An 18,891-nucleotide genomic window follows, 5' to 3' on the forward strand; every position below is an offset into this window, starting at 1 on the left:
GATAAAACCAATTATCAATGTATTGTTATGTTCTATTATTATGTTATTATTAATGGTATTTATCATTTTTTTATAGTTGTATTTATTTATTTATTTATTTTATTTTTCTCAGTTGGTTGTTATTATTATTTAAAAAAATCCTCTATTTTGAAAGATATAAAAAAAATTTCTTTCCATAAAAGAAATATGTTTACCTCTCTAAAACATTTAATTTATAATACCAATATTTTTATTTGTATTACTAATGTTTTTTCTTCAGAATTTTACTATTTTAACAAGTTCAAGGTATCGCTGTCCAAGAATATTTGAATTTTTGTTTTGAAAAAAATATATAAATGGACATATTATGTTTTGTCAAGAGCATGAATCGATATCTTGTTTGAATGTAACTTCTCTAAAGTTGTGGAGAGTGAAATGCTTAAGTTTTGTAGGATTAAGAGAAGACTCATGCGTTAGCAGTAAGAATTGGAATTGTAATGATGTCTTGTTAAACAGCTAATTATCATATATCTTGAACTTAGTAAATGTAGGTTTTATTTTGAACTCTATATTTTTACATGATTTTTTTAACATAATATCAATATCTGTAAATAGATAGAATGATTAAATTTAAAAGCAACTATATATATATATATTATCTTTATTTTTGAACTTTACATACATTAAGCTTGTATGGCTTAATTTGAATTATTTTTTTATAAATTATAAATCATCTATTTGGAAAAAGATAATTGGAATCTGATGATTGGACTACTGCTTCAATGTTGCTTCAATGTAGGCTATTGCTCGCAGACTTGCCTCTCCTCTAATGTTTTGCTGCTCTTTGCTCATCTCTTTCGTATCTACTTTCAGCCTTTTAGATTTTATCCTCGTATACCTTGCTCGAGTCTTTTTCTTGGGGGTTCCCACGCAATTAAACAAACATTATTATCATGCATGATGCATTGTACATTGATCCACCACGCATACAATGTTGAATCACGTAGAAGTAGGGATGGCATGGGTCGGGTTTTTGGTCCATCCGACCCGACCCGAGAAGAAGGGGACCTCCACCCGTGACCCGACCCGACCCGACAAAATTTATTTTTCACCCGACTCGACCCGATAGATAGTTTAAAAAACTCGACCCGAAATAATAAAAAAATATTTTTATTCAATAAAAACAATGACTAAATTGAAAAAAATAATATATGGAGGGGTATTATTGTAATTATTCCTAAATATATAGGGTAAAATTATATGTTTTTTCCGGGTCGGGTCGGGTCGGATTTTTTTCACCCTAAACCCGAACCCGAAATTTTTTTAGAAAAATCCGACCCGATCAGGTCGGGTCGGGTCGGGTCGGAACCCGTCGGGTTCGGGTTAGATGCCCATCCCTACGTAGAAGTAGGAACCAACGCATGATTTAATGTTAAGGGTAATAATATAAGAATTTCTATTGGAAATTTAAGAGATGTAAAATTATAGGATAAATTACACGTTCAGTACCTAAACTATTACTTTTGTTCTGTTTTGATACTTAAATTTTATTTTATTTTTCAAAGTCATATATAACATTTAGTTTAATTTTCATTTTAGTAACATGTCATTAAAAACTTAACGGTGATGTTGACGTATCACAATAAGATAATGTCACGTCATCGTTTAAAAAAAATATCACGTTAGCAATTGTGTTAGTTTTATAATAGCATGATATCCAATTAAAACATAAACTAAACATTAAGTATGACTACGAAAAAAAATTAAATACCAAAATAAAAATTTAGATATGTAGTTTATCCAAAATTATTAAAATTTCAGAATATACAAAATTATATTATTAATAATAAATAAAAATATTTAAAACATGATATCACATCTTTTAACACCTCTTAATCTATTATTACGTAAAAGGAAAGAGTAAGTTTTACGTGCGTACCTTCAGTCATTTACACAAAATGAAGGATGTTGCATGCAACCACCGTCTATATATGCAAATCAGATTTCTGTTCCTTTGGACATCAAACTCATCTTTTATTCTGGTCGGCTACTTATTAAATTTTAGTCATTGGCAATGGCGGTGCCTCTGCCGCCCCATCTTCACCGCGCGCTCTTTTACGATTTTAAAGCCGGCGCGTTCGTGATCGCGCGTTATTCCATTTTCGTGACTTTTGTTGATTTTGTATATAGAATAAATTTGTTTTAGGTTTAATATATATTGTATCCATGTACTTAAGTCTAATAGCAATGACTGATGAAAGAGGATTTCAATTATCCGAAAAATTACATTGCCTATTGATACTATTTACGAGCTCATGATCTATATAAAAATTTAGTGAGCCGTACGTCTATGACTCACACGAATCCTTAACCATGCGAAGTATATCTCGTAAACTCTTATTAATAAATACGTACATCTCATCTATGATCTACAAATACAGCTTGTAGATAATATCTAACTGTGACATGTTAACACATGTAATTGCATTTGATGACTAACTAAGTTTATGTCATCACTTTTTAAGACGTCCCATCAATTTTAATGACATAATAATTTCCACTCAATATCAATCTATGACATTGTAAATAATCATATACCAGAGAATAAAAATACGTATAATCTTCTTTACAATAAACTCAAATCAAAACCACTTGAAAAAAACTCTGATCACCATTTATGATTATTATATATTTCAATTATTAACTTATTCAGCTCATCATCTCGGTTATGAAATCTTATTTCCTTTTTTTCATCTTTATTTACGAGAATGAAAGTATGGTTTTATATCAAAGACATAAACTTTTAGAATCCGTTCTCTTTATTCAAATCTTCATTTGCCTTCTGTATTAATTACACATTACAAATAATTAAAATTTATTATTTTAATTATTTTATAATAATTACTGAATATTATTTTTATCAATATTTGATTTATTAAAATAGTTTATTACGATTTTTACAAATTATATCATTGAATAATAATACTTTGTAAACAATAAATAATAGTATAAATTCAAATAATATTTTTCATGAAAATAATATATAGTGTTAATTAAATTAATAAGTTATTATATATTATTAAAATTAAAAATATCATATTAAAATAAAAATTATATTACATTATTAAAAAATATTTAAAAATAAATTTAAAATATTTTAATAATTAATATTTTCAAAAAAAATAATACTACAATATTATATTGATATTAAATATATAAGATTATACTATTTTATGAAATTCGAAAGGTAATAATTTTTTAAAAAAATTAAAACTTATTTTATATTGACTAGAAAAATAGATTATGCTGACTAAATTATTTTACACCAATTAAACATCAAAAAATATTTTTTTATAAAACAAATAAACATATTAGAAGGCACTATTCAATGACTTGGTATTGTAGTTTCATTACTTATTGATGACCATGGTAGCCCTTATTTGAAATGTTCAGATATGAAACCATGGGTTTAGAACTATATGTTGAAGCATTTAGATGCCCCATCCATGTCGGCTTAGAGCTTGCTGGTAGGAACTCCGACTAGTTTATCTCTAGATCTCTTTTCGATTGCCCGAGACATCTGCTTTACTTCCTCTTTTGGCAGACGGCGAGGCTGGCTCAGCCAAAGTCCTCCATCAACTACAAGGGTAGTGCCATTGACATATTTACCTTCCAAAAAAAATCACATTCAAATGAATCAAGAGCTCAAAATTTTCAGGAAAAGTGTTAAAGCTGGAAAATAAAAAACAAAGGCAAGATGAGAAAACAATGCCATTTACAGAAAGTGCCAAAGTTTAGGAGAATATTTAAATCTAAAGGCTGTACAACCAGGTGCAAGCATGCAGAGATGTTGATCTTAGGTATATTGAAGCTAATACTGAAACAAAGAAGTGATTAATCTACGGAATGAAAAAGAAGGATTATATGCTCGGAAAAGTTTGGAGAAAGAAAAATGATGCTTTTGTACATTATATGATTATATTACTAGGCTAATTCAATACTATGGTATCTAATTTGTAGGTATAATAACAAGGACAAGGTAACTCACCAGCATCTGAAACAAGGTAGAGAGCTGCCATAGCAATATCCCATCTGTCCCCTTCTTTATACAAAGGCATGTGCTCCAAAGTTTTGCTTTTAATCTCATCTGGTACTAGTTTACTCATACCAGGGGTATCACCAATAGGGCCTGGGGCGATACCATTGACGCGAATATCATAGTCAGATCCCCACTCAAGTGCCAAGTTTCTAGTAATGCTATCAACGGCTGCCTACCATAAAGAAACACCGGAAATAAGCCTACTGAAGAGTACAACCTTGGCTGCAGAGACGTCGGAGGAAGAAATTTATACAACAAACCTTGGCTGCAGAAACATGAATTTGGTACCAAGTAGCTGTATAGTGTAAAGTAGCACTAATATTCAAAATTGATCCACCCCCAGAGGAGTTCCTACCGTGTCCTCCCTTTTTGAGATACTTGAGTGCTTCATGGCACATCGTGAATGTGCCGACAGAATCAATATCCATAACTGCAGATGTTGGTAAAACCGATTGCATTTAGCTAAGTTGTTTACAGAGGATATAAAGAAACTTGCTTAGTCTATGGACGTTGCAAAACTTATTGAAAATACCTGTTCTAAACCCATTAGGGGACAAATCCTCAGCAGACGCAAGAAAATTGCCAGCAGCAGCATTCACAAGTACGTCAAGGTGGCCAAAATGTTTGACAGTTGATTCAACCACTCTTCTTGCATCTTCCTGCTTGCGCACATCCCCCTCGAAGCCAGCAGCCTTCAGAAACAATTTAAGGCAAAATGAAATGTCAGCTAATATTCAGTAGAAAGTACAAAACCAGCATATCAAACAATTAATTTATTAAAACTAATTGAATGTATGCGTATATATCATGCATAAGACAGTTTCACATCATATATTGAAGATTATAGATGCATAATAAGTGATTGAACTATGGAAAAGGAATCAATGGGGGGAAATACAAAGCATAAAACAAAGATGGCACAGTTTAATGAATTCTTATACCATTTTTTTATAAAGATGTATCGGAATGACACATATCAAGCAGAACTGCATAAATATAATTCACCACTGATAACTTATAGGATAAGCAACAAAAACACACAAAATTAAGATGAATGAACTCAATGCACAAGGAATGGGACACTAACATGAGGATCTGGAGTTCTAATTGGGATTTATGTGATCAGATAAGACTACACGTCCCACTTTGCAGCTCAATATCGTATATTGAATTCAGGGAACCAGACTAAAGCTTAAGGCTGGTGCTGTAGTGCATGTAAATAGTATAATGAATCCTTATGAGATGACATCTAAACTGAGTTTGAATCTTAAAATCTGTAATTCTGATGAAATCGTTTCATTTTGAGAAAGAAAAGAGAGGGAAATGGGGATGGGGAGAATATACATTAATTCCAAGGGAGTGAAGAGAAGAGACGGCGGCATCAAGGACTTGTTTGCGTCGACCCATGATAGCGACTGAAGCTCCATGATTCCCGAACTGTGTGGAAATCTCGAAACCAATGCCTGAGCCTCCGCCTGTTATCAAACAAACCTTTCCTTTCACTATATCTGCCCTGAATGGTGACTCCATTACCAATTCCCAGACCTTCCCTTCTCAATGTTGCAGTCGAAAACCAAACGAGATTCAAAGTTACGAAACCCAAATAAAACGAACGTTAACCACTCGATATTTATGACACAAATAATCCGATATTTCAATACTCGTTTTGACAAAATTGCCATACTTTTTTTTATTTAATTAAATTATTTATATAATCTTATTAATTTAAATATTAATATTTTTAGGGAATGTTATATTATTATTTGACTTAATTAAAAAATAGGCATAATATTAAAATTAGTCCTCAATATTTATCAACATAATTATTTTAACTCAATATATATATATATATACACATATTTGATAATTTTAATCTAAGTGAAATTTTTTCATTAAACTCTATTGTTTTATGATAAAACAAATATTTCATTCTAATATCAACGAAATAACTTACAAGTCATTTCTCTTTGTAGCTGATGTTTGTGAATTAGTGATGGTCAAAATACCTGAAATTGATGGGTTTCGACTCGATCTGACTCTATAGGGGTGTTTTTTTAATTTCAAGGTTTTGCGGCTTTAAGATAAAAATACCGACCCAACCCGATTCCGTACAAACCCTTATATATACTTAAATATTTTTATTTTATAGTGTTAAAATATAATAGATTATAATATATATTTTTTTAGCAGTTTAAAATATATTACTTTAATTATTTTAAAATATTAATATATTTGGGTCAAGATCGGGGTTTTAGTATAAAAGTCGGAGCGGGACGGGTCTAGGTATAAGAAAAATAATTTCAGGTCTGGATCGGGGCGGCCAGAAAACCGGGCCGCCCCACCCCGTGCCCATCCCTATTCCCTACAATGAACCGGCCGCAGCAAAATCATCATACGCTACCTATTAAGAACAAGAAAGTCATTAACGGGAGCCGTTTACAGAAAGAACAAAGCATACGTTTCATCTAGTGATCAATGATTAAACATACACCGTATGATTTAAACATCTTTTAAGGTGAAACCTGATGCATGTGAATTCATATACTGAACTGTCATATAACTTTGAAAGAAGCAGATGTTTGAAAAGGTAAAAGATGCTCATGTTCGGATTAAAGAATCATGTCTCGAAAATTTAAAAAGATCGTTTCATTTTTTTCTTTCTTATATGGCATATACCAAAACTATTTAATACTTATTAATGTTAAAACTAGTTTTCCAATATTTAAATTCTATCTGTAATACAATTAATCCGTTTAACCGATAACCGGAGGTCTCACGTTGTTGACTTGTGAACCAGTTTTTTAAACAAATAGCAGAAGAAAAAACGGCTTCCATCCAGCCACTTCGAGCTGATATGGATGGGAGGAGAAAAATCTGAATATATATGGGATATCCACAAAATTACTGATGATGCTTACCGTCTCGGCACGAATGAAGCCTTTCTCAAAATCAGAGTGAACGACTCCGGTAGCTTGAGGAGCAGTCATTCCTGACCAACAAAGAATAAATTAGACAACACTGGAACACTTATTTAAGACTCGTGACAAAGATAAAGACTGTCTGCTCATGGTACGGATCAAACACCAAAACAGCTGAAGCTGCCTGCAAGTATTCTCCATGCTTTTGATTCCTGCAGAATTAAGAACGACACTTTAAACTAATGCAACAGATAAAATTCAAACAGAAATATAAGTCCATAAGATTAAATAAGAAATGTTAAAATAATTCCATGTCTTCTTACCTTCTCCAACGTCCGTAGCCCTAGAAGGTTGTTTGTTTCTCTAATAAGCTTTCCAAGTCCACTTTCACTGTCACCCAGATGACAGAGATTTCAAATATTCAGCTAAAATTCAACCTGTAATGCTAAGCTTCCTTAGTTCCTTTGCATGACACAATACTAGTTATATAACAACAATTAACAACGGGCGTTAAATGAACATATAAATTTTATTTTAGTGAAAGATGACAGAGCATCAATGTCTGCCAACAATCTCGAGCGCATCAGAGAGAGAGAAGATGCAATGGTCTATATTACTCGCCACTATAATATGCTTTTCAAGAGTATCACCAAACCGGAGATTGTTACAATTCCAGATTGCAATTCAGAAGCATGATTCATCACTTCGTTAACATGGGGATTACTTCCTGGCTCGGCGAGATCCGGTTCTGCTACATTAGCCACATATAAGATTGGTTTCATAGTCAGCAAGCAAAGATGTTTCACAGCATCCTTTTCGCAGTCATTTAATTCAACTGATCGTGCTGGTTTTCCATCCATAAGTGCCCGCTGCATCTTTTCCAAGGCAGACTTTTCTGCTTCTTCCTAAATTAGTATAACTTTAAGGAAGTCAATGCTAACACAAACAAACACCATATTGGAGAATAGAATAGACAGGCCAATAGGCAAAAGATAAGAGGCTACTTATAGTAAAACTGGAAGAGGAACAATAACTTCATCTTTACTTTAGATTGTGAATCCTTTGCCTTTCCCCTTTTAAGCTTCTCCAGTCTTTTATCAATCTGCAGTTGTTATAAAACATACGATACTTTCATATATCCCCATTTGGGTTTAGGCTCCCACAGCAATATACTAGGGTCATAGAGAAGTTCATAGAGAAAGAATAGTCGAGCAAAATTATTGGTCATTAGTGCATGAGTGAAAACATAAGATACAGACAGTAAATTAATTTGAATTTATAGATACAACAACAACAACAACAAAACCCAATTCCCATATGTAATTCACATCACCATAAGCCGTTAAACAGAGGACTGTTTCATCAATCAGATATAACTAGGATTCTCAAATAAATATTGATGGCTTTTGAACTCCTCCCTCTTGGAGGTTATGAACAAGTTACTCTCATCTTGAAGTTTCAGTATCATTGATCTTCAATTTTTTCCTGAAAGACCTATAAATACTCATTTATATCGTTATCATGTATTTTATGAATGTTATGCTCTTATTTATGCCTAAAATGTGTGCAACAATAAAATTTTTCGGCATGTTTCAATCTTTGAAAGAGATTCTTCTTTTATTAACCACTCAAATCTCCTATTAGATGTGCTCATATTTTTCTGATTTGTGGTTTGTCGGTAGCATTTTAGTAACTTTGTCTCATTTTGTGATTCATTTGTTGATACGGTCATATATGTTTGTATATATATTTTTGGTAATATTTTTAAACTTTTCCTTGTATGATCTTAAGTGACTAGTTTTTGTGCTAATGATTATAGAAAATGTCATAATTATACAGACAAATCTATATAGAAAGTGAGATAAATTTTTTGTTTAATAGTGTTTTAGATCTTTATCAGTTTAAATTTAAGTAAAATTAAACTTTTGTCCCTTCAATTTTTTAGATTAAATACATAATAAGTCTTATTATTTTGAACTTAAGTACTTTGTTCCTCCCAATATTTGATTCTAGTTTCGTCCCTAAGTTTACATTTATAATAATAAACCTTTATTATAATTTTGGATATTTCCTTTTTTATTAAAAAAAATTGGCAACTTCTATATAAAAAAACATCCATTAAAATTACAATAAGCTAAACTGAAAATGAAATTTACCCTATAAAATATATAATATCTAAAAGTAAAATAATATTTAGAAAATTAATTGAATTAATTATTTAAATGAAAGTAATTAATTTTGGGATCTGGTATTTTTATCCAAATAAACAGACTTTAAAGGCCCAAAGCAGTAACCGGAGTGCATTAGTCAACAAAGGCAGAAAAGGTAAGGGTGTTAAAAAAATAAAATCTGAAGATGTTCGAGTCATTAAAGAACATTGAAGTTCAACTTGCATCAATATATCTTCTTCCCATATATTAATATATGCACTGCACATGAGTGTAAACCAACAGTAAAGCAAAGACCCGCAGCAATGACAGATCCAATGAAGAAGAAAATGCTGAAAGAAGAAATCGTTACCTACGCTTATCTCATCCTCTACATCGCTCTCTCCAGCGGTCAAATCTTCTTCAACAAGGTGCTCTTCTCTTTTTCTTTCTCTTTTGGATCTCTCCTTTTTTCATCACCTTGATATGAATTTCAGAAGGTTTTAAGTTTTAGACTTCGCGTTGGTGGAAATGCTCATAATTTCAATAAATTTACATTTAATTTAATCCTATGTTCAGCTTAATTATTCTAGATGGAGTTGTCTTCCCTTCGAAAGTAAACTCGCAATCTGATGTGTTTTTTAATTGGTAATTTTATATTAAAATTAGCTGTAATGCTTTGCTTGTAATTTTATAAAGATGTGGATGTTGAAATTTTCAAAATCTTCTTATAAAATTTGCTTCATAGAAAAGAGTTTTAGTTCTATTCAATGATTCACCTGGATTCCCCTAATTGAAATGCACAATCTTGCAGCATTAAAGCAGGAAATGAGTGTCAAGTAGCTTATTATTAGTTCAGGGTCGACCTTGCAATAATATTCATTTTTTTATGAGTTAATGGCGAGCAGATATTTTTCCTTTATAGTCTTCTCACTTGCTCGAGTTCTTTATGTTTCGGTGACCCTAGTTTTAGGGGTATCTATATGCATTTATGCACAAGGTTTATCATGATGCTGAATACTTAGAACCTCATGTGACAAAATATTGTTATTGTTTGTTACATGTGCCTAAAAATGGGTGTCCATTCAGGTGAATGGGTTTAATAGTGGTCTAGAACTGTGCTAACACTTAACAGTTAACTTCTTATGCATACTCCTTTCTGGCAAACCTTTTCAATTTCAGAGTTCAGATCTATGTTGTTCATGTCAAATGCAATGCATTTTGTGTAAGTGTTAATATTTTGTGTATTGTTTGTTTGACCATATTATTAATGAAATTTTAGCGTTGCTCGTTATTTTTCCTCCATAAAATTGTTGTTTGAGATGGTAAAGAACGATAAATGCTTTTAACTTTCCCAGTAATCTTGTTTACTTGAATTCCACATGCTGTGTTGGCAACATGCTGACAAGGATTTATAATCTCATGCATAATGAATGCCGTTACCCTTTGTAACATTTGTCTGAAAATTGTCCATTCAGGTGAGTGGGCTAAATTTGCTATGGATAACTATGGTAATCCCTATGCATACTTGATTGTGCAAACCTGTTCGACTTGAGGGTTTAGAATAGTGTTGTTAATGTCAAACTCAAATACAATGTTTTCTCTCCTAGTTCAAACATCGTATATATTGTTAACTTGACCATGTTATCCATTAATTGTCAGTGTTGCTCGTCATTTTTTATCTTTAGAATTATTGTTTGATTTAGTAAAGAACGAGAAACTCTTGTGACTCTGATTCATAAGGCTGATATTATCTTTTTATGTTCTTATCTTTCTATGAAAACTGCAGTGGGTATTGTCATCAAAGGAAATAAATTTTCCATATCCCCTTGGGTTGACTCTGCTTCACATGGCCTTTTCCTCTGTTCTATGTTTCTTACTCACTAAGGGCTTCAAGGTATCCTCAGCACTATATATTTATGTAAACTGATATACGGTGATGATTTTTAATTTCTTTTATGTGGAAACCTTGATCACCCTTTTTTCCCATGTCAGATTTTGAAAGTTGAAGAAGGAATGACATTAGAAATGTAAGTTAGTGATTGACCACCTTATTTATGATGCTTGAATTTGTAAGTTTTGTACTTTGTATAGAGAAGCAGCAGGTTTATTTACTGGTTGATTTCATTCATGTCCTTTGTGGTGATTGAATATGACTTGTTTCTCTTCGATGAAAGTTTAAAGGACACAAATGTGACTAACTAGGGAAAAAGAGTAAAACATGGGAGAAGAACACTTATTAAAAAAGGGAAAAAGATTTATAGAAGGACAAAACAGTTACAGAAAGAGAGAAATTAGAAAGAATGGGAAGAAAATATTAAACAGAGTGGAAACACAGAGGTAATATGGGAAAAGAATAAATGAAAGAAATGGGCTGGTTGCTTTTTCTTTTGGTACTCATGCAAATCATAAACTGAAATGATATAAGCAGTTATAGATGACTTTCTGAAAGTAATTGATAAATAGTAACTTTTTCTTTTTTCCAGATAATTTTCAATAACTTAGATGACCCAAAATACTTGAAACTGGAACTAAAAGTTGTAATTGTATGAAGTTATCATGATAAACTCCTAAACTGTGCAGTCTCTTTATGTGCATCCTCTCTTGCATCAAACATTCTTAACTAGTTGTTGATTATTGTCTTACTACTTATTTCCTTTTAGATTAGGGAAGATATTATTATTATGTTGCTCAAATATGAACTTGGAAAGGGAGAGTTCTTTTTCTGTTGGTGATTAGGAGAAGCCCTTCAACCTGCCATTGGGGTTAGTTACACTTTAAGCACCTTACTTAATAGGACTCTTACTAGAAAAGAAAGTTGTTTTTAACCTACTTTGGTTGTCCCCTATTTTTCTGGTATCATGTTCTCTAGAAAATAGACAAACATTTCCAGTAAGTTTTAAAATTCATAAAAAGATGAGATAGAGTAAAATTCATAAAAAGATGAGATAGAGTAAATGACCGTGTTAATTGATTTCACTGTTTCTGGTTCATTAAAAACCCCCTTCATATCCGTCAAGCAACAAGGACTTAACGAACGTTGGAAGGAGGAAAAGAGTGCCTTATAAATTTTATTGCATAATAACCAAGTACAATGATATTACAAGACCGGCAAAATCCTTGGCCGCCCGCAACACTGCATAAAGATGCACTACAATTAAGCATAATAATTACTCTACAGAAAACAACCTTCTAATAAAAAATCAGTCTGGAACTAACTCAAACATAAACCTAAACTATCAAAATTCCCTAGAAGCAGGACAGCAACAAAATTAGATCCCCTCCACTTAACCAATCCCTAGTTTAGCGATCCGCTTCCCAATTAACTGCTCTCACCACATGATGCACAATGACACCTTTATGTACCACAATCTCTGTAATATCTTTTTACTAAGGATAGGAACATCGGGGTGGAACTTAATGGATTTTTTATCCAGTCGACTGCCACAACACTATATGATTCCAAAATAAGCCTTTTGTTTACCGACAACCCCAAATCCAGAAACAAATTCAAGCCTCTTTTTATCGGCATCAACTCTGCCATAATAGGAGGTCCAGATCCAATACCTTCAGAGAACAATCCCAACATCACTCCTTTCTCATCTCTAATCAACCCACCAATGCCACCCTTCGACCACCACTTATCCATAGCACAGTCAACATTCTCTTTAACAAATCCTGATGGAGGAGGATACCAAGTAACTACCTTTAAAGTCCTCTTAGCATTGCACATCGCACGATCAGCTAACGCAAGGTCCCCCACAAGACTATCAAAGGAAACCATCAGATTTGGAAACTTCGTAGAAAACCAAGCTGTCACTCTGTACCTCGTTAGAAAAGATAGCAGAACACATTCCAATTTCCCATTATTAAAAACAATATCATTTCTCATTTTCCAAATCGACCACAAAACGGCTCCTAGGATGAACCCCCAAACCCGTGATTTGGGTACAAGATCTGCCCAAACAGAAAAAAAATACTGTAGGACAGTCCGGAATTGCAAAGGAAACCTCCCAACGATGCAAAAAGCTAGTCCATAACCCCCAAGACACTTTGCAAGAGAAGAAAAGGTGGGAAACCATTTCTTGAGCCAACCCACAGAACGGACACAAAGGATCTTCTATGTCTTGCACCCCACGTTTTATTAATTCTACTTTAACAGCAATCTTGTTGTGCACCACTTGCCAAACAAAAGATTCGACTCGAGGAGGAGCACACCAGCCCAAACGTTGTTTTCCCACTGAAAACAATCGATAAATCTACTAAGAAAAATTTTTAAGGCATGATTTCACTGAAAAGCACCCATCTCCTTCTCCTGTCCATAGTAGACTATTATCAATTAAAGGCGTAGGATTGAAGTTATACAAAAAGCCATAAGCTCATTCCATTGTATCATCTCCCAATCAGCTAAGTTTCTTCTCATGGCAATATCCCAAAAACAGCCTGTCTAGTTAGCAGTCCTGAAATCGGCAATCTTCCCCTCCTTATTCTTTGATAATGTGAACAAACGAGAGAAGAGAATCTTCAATGGAACTCCGTCCAACCAAGCATCGTGCCAAAACTTGATTGATTTCCCGTTGCCCGCATTAAGTTGAAAATTGCTCCACAAACAAACTCCAAACTCATCTTCTGAGAAACAATTCTTCACAACCCCATTCCAAATCCAAGAAGCTTTATAAGAGTTTGAACTCTCCACCCTCATAGAATTCAGGTCAATATTATTTTTACAACAAATTATCCTTTTCCACCAAGAATTTTTCTCATTAGCAAATTTCCAAGTCCATTTATCCAATAAAGCTCTATTCGTTAGATCGAGATTTGGAACCCCAAGTCCTCCCAAAGCCTTAGGCTTGCAAGCAGTCTCCCAACTTACCCAATGAATTCTATTCTTCGTTCCCGACTCCCCCTAAAGAAATCTTGCCATAATTGAATTAAGTCTCTTTAGAACACATGTTGGCAATCTGAAAATCGACATGAAGTAAATCGGTAGAGAGCAAAGAACCGACTTTATCAACACAATTCTTCCAGCGATGGATAGTGTAGCTGACTTCCAACCCGTCAATTTTTTATAAAATTTTTGGATAACCGGATCCCACAAAGAAACTAAATTTTTCTTCGCCCCAAGTGGTAAACCCCAATAATCAGTTGGGAATAAACCCACAGAGCACCCTATTGCTGTAGCCCACTCACTAATTGCATCGTCGTTCACTCCAATCTGAATATTTAAAGCTCATGCTATTCAACTCATGCCAATTCTCTCTTCTCTTTGGAAGATTAGTAATGGAAGGCAGATGTTGCAATTTGATCTTTCAGTTAATGCTGGTAAGTGGTAAATGAAGAACCAAACTAGTAAAGAATTAATCAGAAACTTAAGGTTCAATTACAAGCCAAGAATCCAATCCAATTACAATTGCTTTAGAGCAACCCTTATCTGAAAGTAGCAAGATAGGAGGATATTTGTGAAGTAGAGAAAGTTAAAAACTTTCTGATGATAAATTGAAGATCCATTTCAATGCAGCTTATGTCATCTCTTTGGTGATAACATATCTTTCTAAGCATTCTGATATAAATCTATTATCATGCTTCTTGTCTTTAATTGAGATTATTTTAAGAATAGTAATCCATCTTTGTTACCGCTTAATCATTCTGAGTACATTGTTATTCTTCTTTTATATAATGTGCCCTTAATTTGATGAAGTTAAACATGCACAGATATACGACATCTGTGGTCCCAATTGGTGCCATGTTTGCAATGACTCTTTGGATGGGAAACACTGCCTACCTGTATATATCTGTCTCATTTGCACAAATGCTGAAGGCAATTAGTAAGTTTCCAAAATTCATTGAGCAAATTACACTTAATACCCATGTTCTTTTTGTTGATTTCCTTTTGGTCACATGTGCCATAAAAATTTACACTTAACCCTGTGGTTGTTTCTGTTTGACTAGTGGGGTTATGCTGTCAAAAAATGGCATGTACTATGACGTTATCTGATTTGTTTCTGAAATAGAAGAGCATCACTTGCTTCAGTTTGTTGGCCCTTTTCTTGATTTTGAAGTGAAGCAAAATCCTGTAGGAGATAATTTGTGTGTATATATGTACATATATTGGACATATTGATTAGAGCTTTTGTTTTGATAGTACTAATAAGGTTATATTTACTACTCTATTCAAGTAGGGAGTGGTGTGACTTGTTGATAAGTCAAACAGCGAGAATTGCACTAGGTCAAGAGAATTTTTTTATATCTTGTTGGATGAAGTTAATTCTGCCCTAACCACAAGGGATTAACTATTATCATCTCTATATTGAGTTTCAGATGGGTAACTAATGCCTGTATAAATTGAGTTGGTCTCAATGCTGTAACATATTTTTTTGATTTTGTGAAAGATATTAGGCTGGTGATTAAAATCCTAGGCATTCCAATACCATGTATTAGTGTCATGAATATGCCAATAAATACATTACTATATGTTACTGTTATTTAGATGGCAGGTATGAAAATTGTAATATCAGTACTTTTCTTGAATGAGCTTTCAGTGCCAGTGGCTGTTTTCATCCTTGGAGTAGCAGCAGGACTGGAGGTAATGAGCTGCAGAATGCTTTTAATAATGTCAGTGATAAGCTTTGGTGTTCTGGTGGCTTCTTATGGAGAAATAAATATTAGCTGGATTGGAGTTGTTTACCAAATGGGTGGTGTTGTCGGAGAATCTTTAAGACTTATATTCATGGAGATTTTGGTTAAGCGAAAGGGTCTCAAATTAAACCCTATATCTCTCATGTATTATGTTAGTCCTTGCAGGTACTTATTACAACATTCTTGTTTTTTTACCTTTATTCTCTTGGCAACATTCCATTTCTTCCCGTATATAAATTTAGTTCCAGTTGGGATTGAAGGTTCGTGTCTCTTTTGCAGTGCTCTCTGTCTGTTTATTCCTTGGCTTTTTCTGGAGAAACCAAAAATGGATGCCCATGGGATGCGGAACCTTAAGCCTCTTGTGCTAACGCTCAACTCTCTCTGCACCTTTGCACTCAACTTGTCAGTTTTCCTAGTGATCTCGCACACTAGTGCTCTAACCATTCGTGTCGCTGGAGTTGTCAAGGATTGGATGGTTGTTTTAGTATCTGCCCTTCTCTTTGCAGATACAAAGTTGACAGCCATAAATTTACTTGGTTATGGCATCGGTAAGTATCGTAAAGTGAATTATTTTTTATATATTCATCTCTTGTATTGTAACGAGCATTATCTATTACATCATTTTGAGGACATAGTCTAAATCCAACAATCCATTCATATGGAGGACAAGGATGTGCCTCAGTCTTTCTGGTTATTTTTAACAGTACCTTAGCAGCAGCAGATGGTTTTAAATATAAGTGAATTATAGAAATTTGAATTAGTTGATAGAAACAATGGATCTTTCAAGCATGGTGGAGCTAATCCATGTTTAAGCTGGACTGGACTTGAATACTTATGCCTTAGATATGCTAAACATTGCATCACTTCTCTTGTTCTTCAGCAGCTTATGCCATGGTATTGCCGGAATATTTAGGAGTATTTATACCCCCCCGTACTTAACAAAGCTCTGCGTCACTGGTTTAAACTGTTCCTAGAGGTATCTGATGCTACATGCTATTAGTGATTTACTCTGATGGGGCCTGTGAGTGCATATATATATATATATATATATATATATATATGGGGGAGAGCATTTATTTTTACTTTTGTGTATTTATTTTATCAGTTGAAATGAGACCCTAGACCCCAGAGAAGGCTAAGTGGCCTTGTGTGTTGCAATAAGGATGCACATAAGCCACAACTGAACTAACTTGTTTGATATTAAGGGTGACAACAACTTCTATAAATTTGAGATTATAAGTTTAGTTAGTTCATTTTTTTAATTTTTTACTTTATTTCTCTTAGTTTTAATTACCAACTGGTTCCTCCATATACTTTCTTTTAAGGACAAGAATCTCTTTTTCTTTTCCTGGAAACTTGAGGTAATTTATGATCTTGGAGCTTACTGGTTTGAGATAAAAATCTTAAAAAATTAGATGCTAACCGTTTCTCACATACCTAATCACTAACTTTCCTTGTGTTAATGCGTGGTTGTTTCGATGAAGTACCACGAGGCATTCATTTCATTATGAAAATTGCATGAAGTTTAAATGATATCGAAGTTATGCTGTCAAAGGCAGGTTCTTGTCTGGGATTATCCTGATACAGTCCTAGACTTCATTATGATTCTTTTCATCTAGTAACTCGTTCTAATGCTTCAGTATTGTAATTGTTATAAATTTTGATTAATTTCTAGTTTGTGTTGTGGCATTTTGAAGAAACGATCTGCTTCAGACATAAACTCTTTCAGTCTTCCCTGTTTCTCCGATGAATTTAATATTTTAATATTATTTTTATTATTATTATTTTGTGTAGCCATTGCTGGAGTGGCGGCGTACAATAATCACAAGTTGAAGAGGGAAGCATCTCGCAATATCTCTGACAACTCCCAAGATGCCCTGACCATACCGATGACTACGTCATCGAATCCAAACAGATAGTAAAATAGAACACAAATCTGCCAAGATGATGTTGAAAGTATAAAATAATTGCAAGAATGAGAGTTACCCGGAACCACCAGTTGATCTCGTTGCTCCTACTTATTTCGGCATGTTCATTACACACTACAGGCAAAAAACCCCATGGCCTGACTTTTGGATTATAGATATAATGTAGTTTTAACTTGTTTTTCCATTGATTCTGCAGCAGATTATTTGGTGTACTTGTTTGTGCCATTATCGAGCTGCAACGCGGTTGTTATATCTGGGGAAAGTGTCCTCCTGGGATGAGGAAAAATAGAGAAACTGTAAAGAAATACTTGGACTGTTTTAAACTATAGTGTTATTATGATTTTGTTTTTTGCTGTCTTAAATGTACACTGCTTTACCGTATCGGATTAGAGGTATCCATGCTCATGTTGGCTGGGGTTTGGGTTTAAACAGTAAAATTTGATTAGACTTTAAAGCTTGTTTTATTGTTTAAATTAACATTAAATTTTTATGTCAAAATTTAATATTTTTTATTATTTAAATACTAAATGGAAACTTTTATATTTAATGTATTACTTTTACTAAATTAAAAAATACATCAAAATATTATCCTAAATACATTGGGTTGGATCATTTTGGATTAGGTCATTTTAGGTTTAGATCATTTCGGTTTAGATTTTGTTCGGGTTTAGTTTGAGTATATAAAAATTCAGTTTGGGTTGGTTATTGGGTTGAGTCAAAATCAGATCGGTTGGTTATTCGGTCGGATTAATATCAAATCGGATCGGGTCAATATCAGATTAATTTAAGTCAACATTTAGATTTTCAGATCAACTATTGTTGCTCTTTGTCGTCATAATTTTCGGTGTTGTTCTTTATTACTTATAATTCAAGAATTTTATATAAATATATATTATCACGTCCCAAATTCAGAGTTTGAAATTTTAGTTTTAATCAACCGAATCAATAAATTTTTAAAATCAAGAATTTTATGTGAATATATATATATATATTGTCACAGTCAAAATTAAAAGCTAGAAGTTATTTTATCTGATATAGAGATGGTCTTTTAACTAAGGAAAGATTATATTGAACCATTGAACTATTACTAGAAGTGATGGTTAACTAGTAGTATAATATAAAAATATAAATAAAACATACATCATTTTACTATTTATCAATGTTAAAAATAGATAATAATAATA

The 18,891-nt window shown here is 33.0% G+C and overlaps 3 protein-coding genes across 3 annotated transcripts; 1 reads left to right on the forward strand and 2 right to left on the reverse strand.

Annotated features, from left to right (window-relative positions):
• Nucleotides 1–3,418: 3,418 nt before the first annotated feature.
• LOC120197919 (peroxisomal 2,4-dienoyl-CoA reductase-like) lies at nt 3,419–5,677 on the reverse strand. Its single transcript, XM_039199318.1, has 5 exons — nt 5,423–5,677; nt 4,611–4,770; nt 4,339–4,508; nt 4,028–4,250; nt 3,419–3,648 (listed from the first exon to the last, which is right to left on the reverse strand). The coding sequence occupies exons 1-5, from the start codon at nt 5,606–5,608 to the stop codon at nt 3,494–3,496; spliced, it is 894 nt and encodes a 297-aa protein (XP_039055249.1). The 5' UTR covers nt 5,609–5,677; the 3' UTR covers nt 3,419–3,493.
• A 763-nt stretch (nt 5,678–6,440) lies between these two features.
• Nucleotides 6,441–7,871, reverse strand: LOC120198128 (ribosome-binding ATPase YchF-like). The gene is made up of 4 exons (XM_039199506.1): nt 7,652–7,871; nt 7,152–7,208; nt 6,997–7,067; nt 6,441–6,479 (listed from the first exon to the last, which is right to left on the reverse strand). The coding sequence occupies exons 1-4, from the start codon at nt 7,869–7,871 to the stop codon at nt 6,441–6,443; spliced, it is 387 nt and encodes a 128-aa protein (XP_039055437.1).
• A 1,536-nt stretch (nt 7,872–9,407) lies between these two features.
• LOC120198390 (probable sugar phosphate/phosphate translocator At3g14410) lies at nt 9,408–18,055 on the forward strand. Its single transcript, XM_039199741.1, has 8 exons — nt 9,408–9,574; nt 10,933–11,040; nt 11,139–11,173; nt 14,856–14,968; nt 15,683–15,944; nt 16,059–16,327; nt 17,574–17,777; nt 17,904–18,055. Exons 1-7 carry the CDS (start codon nt 9,470–9,472, stop codon nt 17,696–17,698), a joined length of 1,017 nt encoding a protein of 338 aa, XP_039055672.1. The 5' UTR covers nt 9,408–9,469; the 3' UTR covers nt 17,699–17,777; nt 17,904–18,055.
• Nucleotides 18,056–18,891: the final 836 nt, after the last annotated feature.

This window comes from Hibiscus syriacus, unplaced genomic scaffold (genome assembly GCF_006381635.1).
Source record: "Hibiscus syriacus cultivar Baekdansim isolate YM2019G1 unplaced genomic scaffold, ASM638163v2 tig00117056_pilon, whole genome shotgun sequence".
NCBI classification, from domain to species: domain Eukaryota; kingdom Viridiplantae; phylum Streptophyta; class Magnoliopsida; order Malvales; family Malvaceae; genus Hibiscus; species Hibiscus syriacus.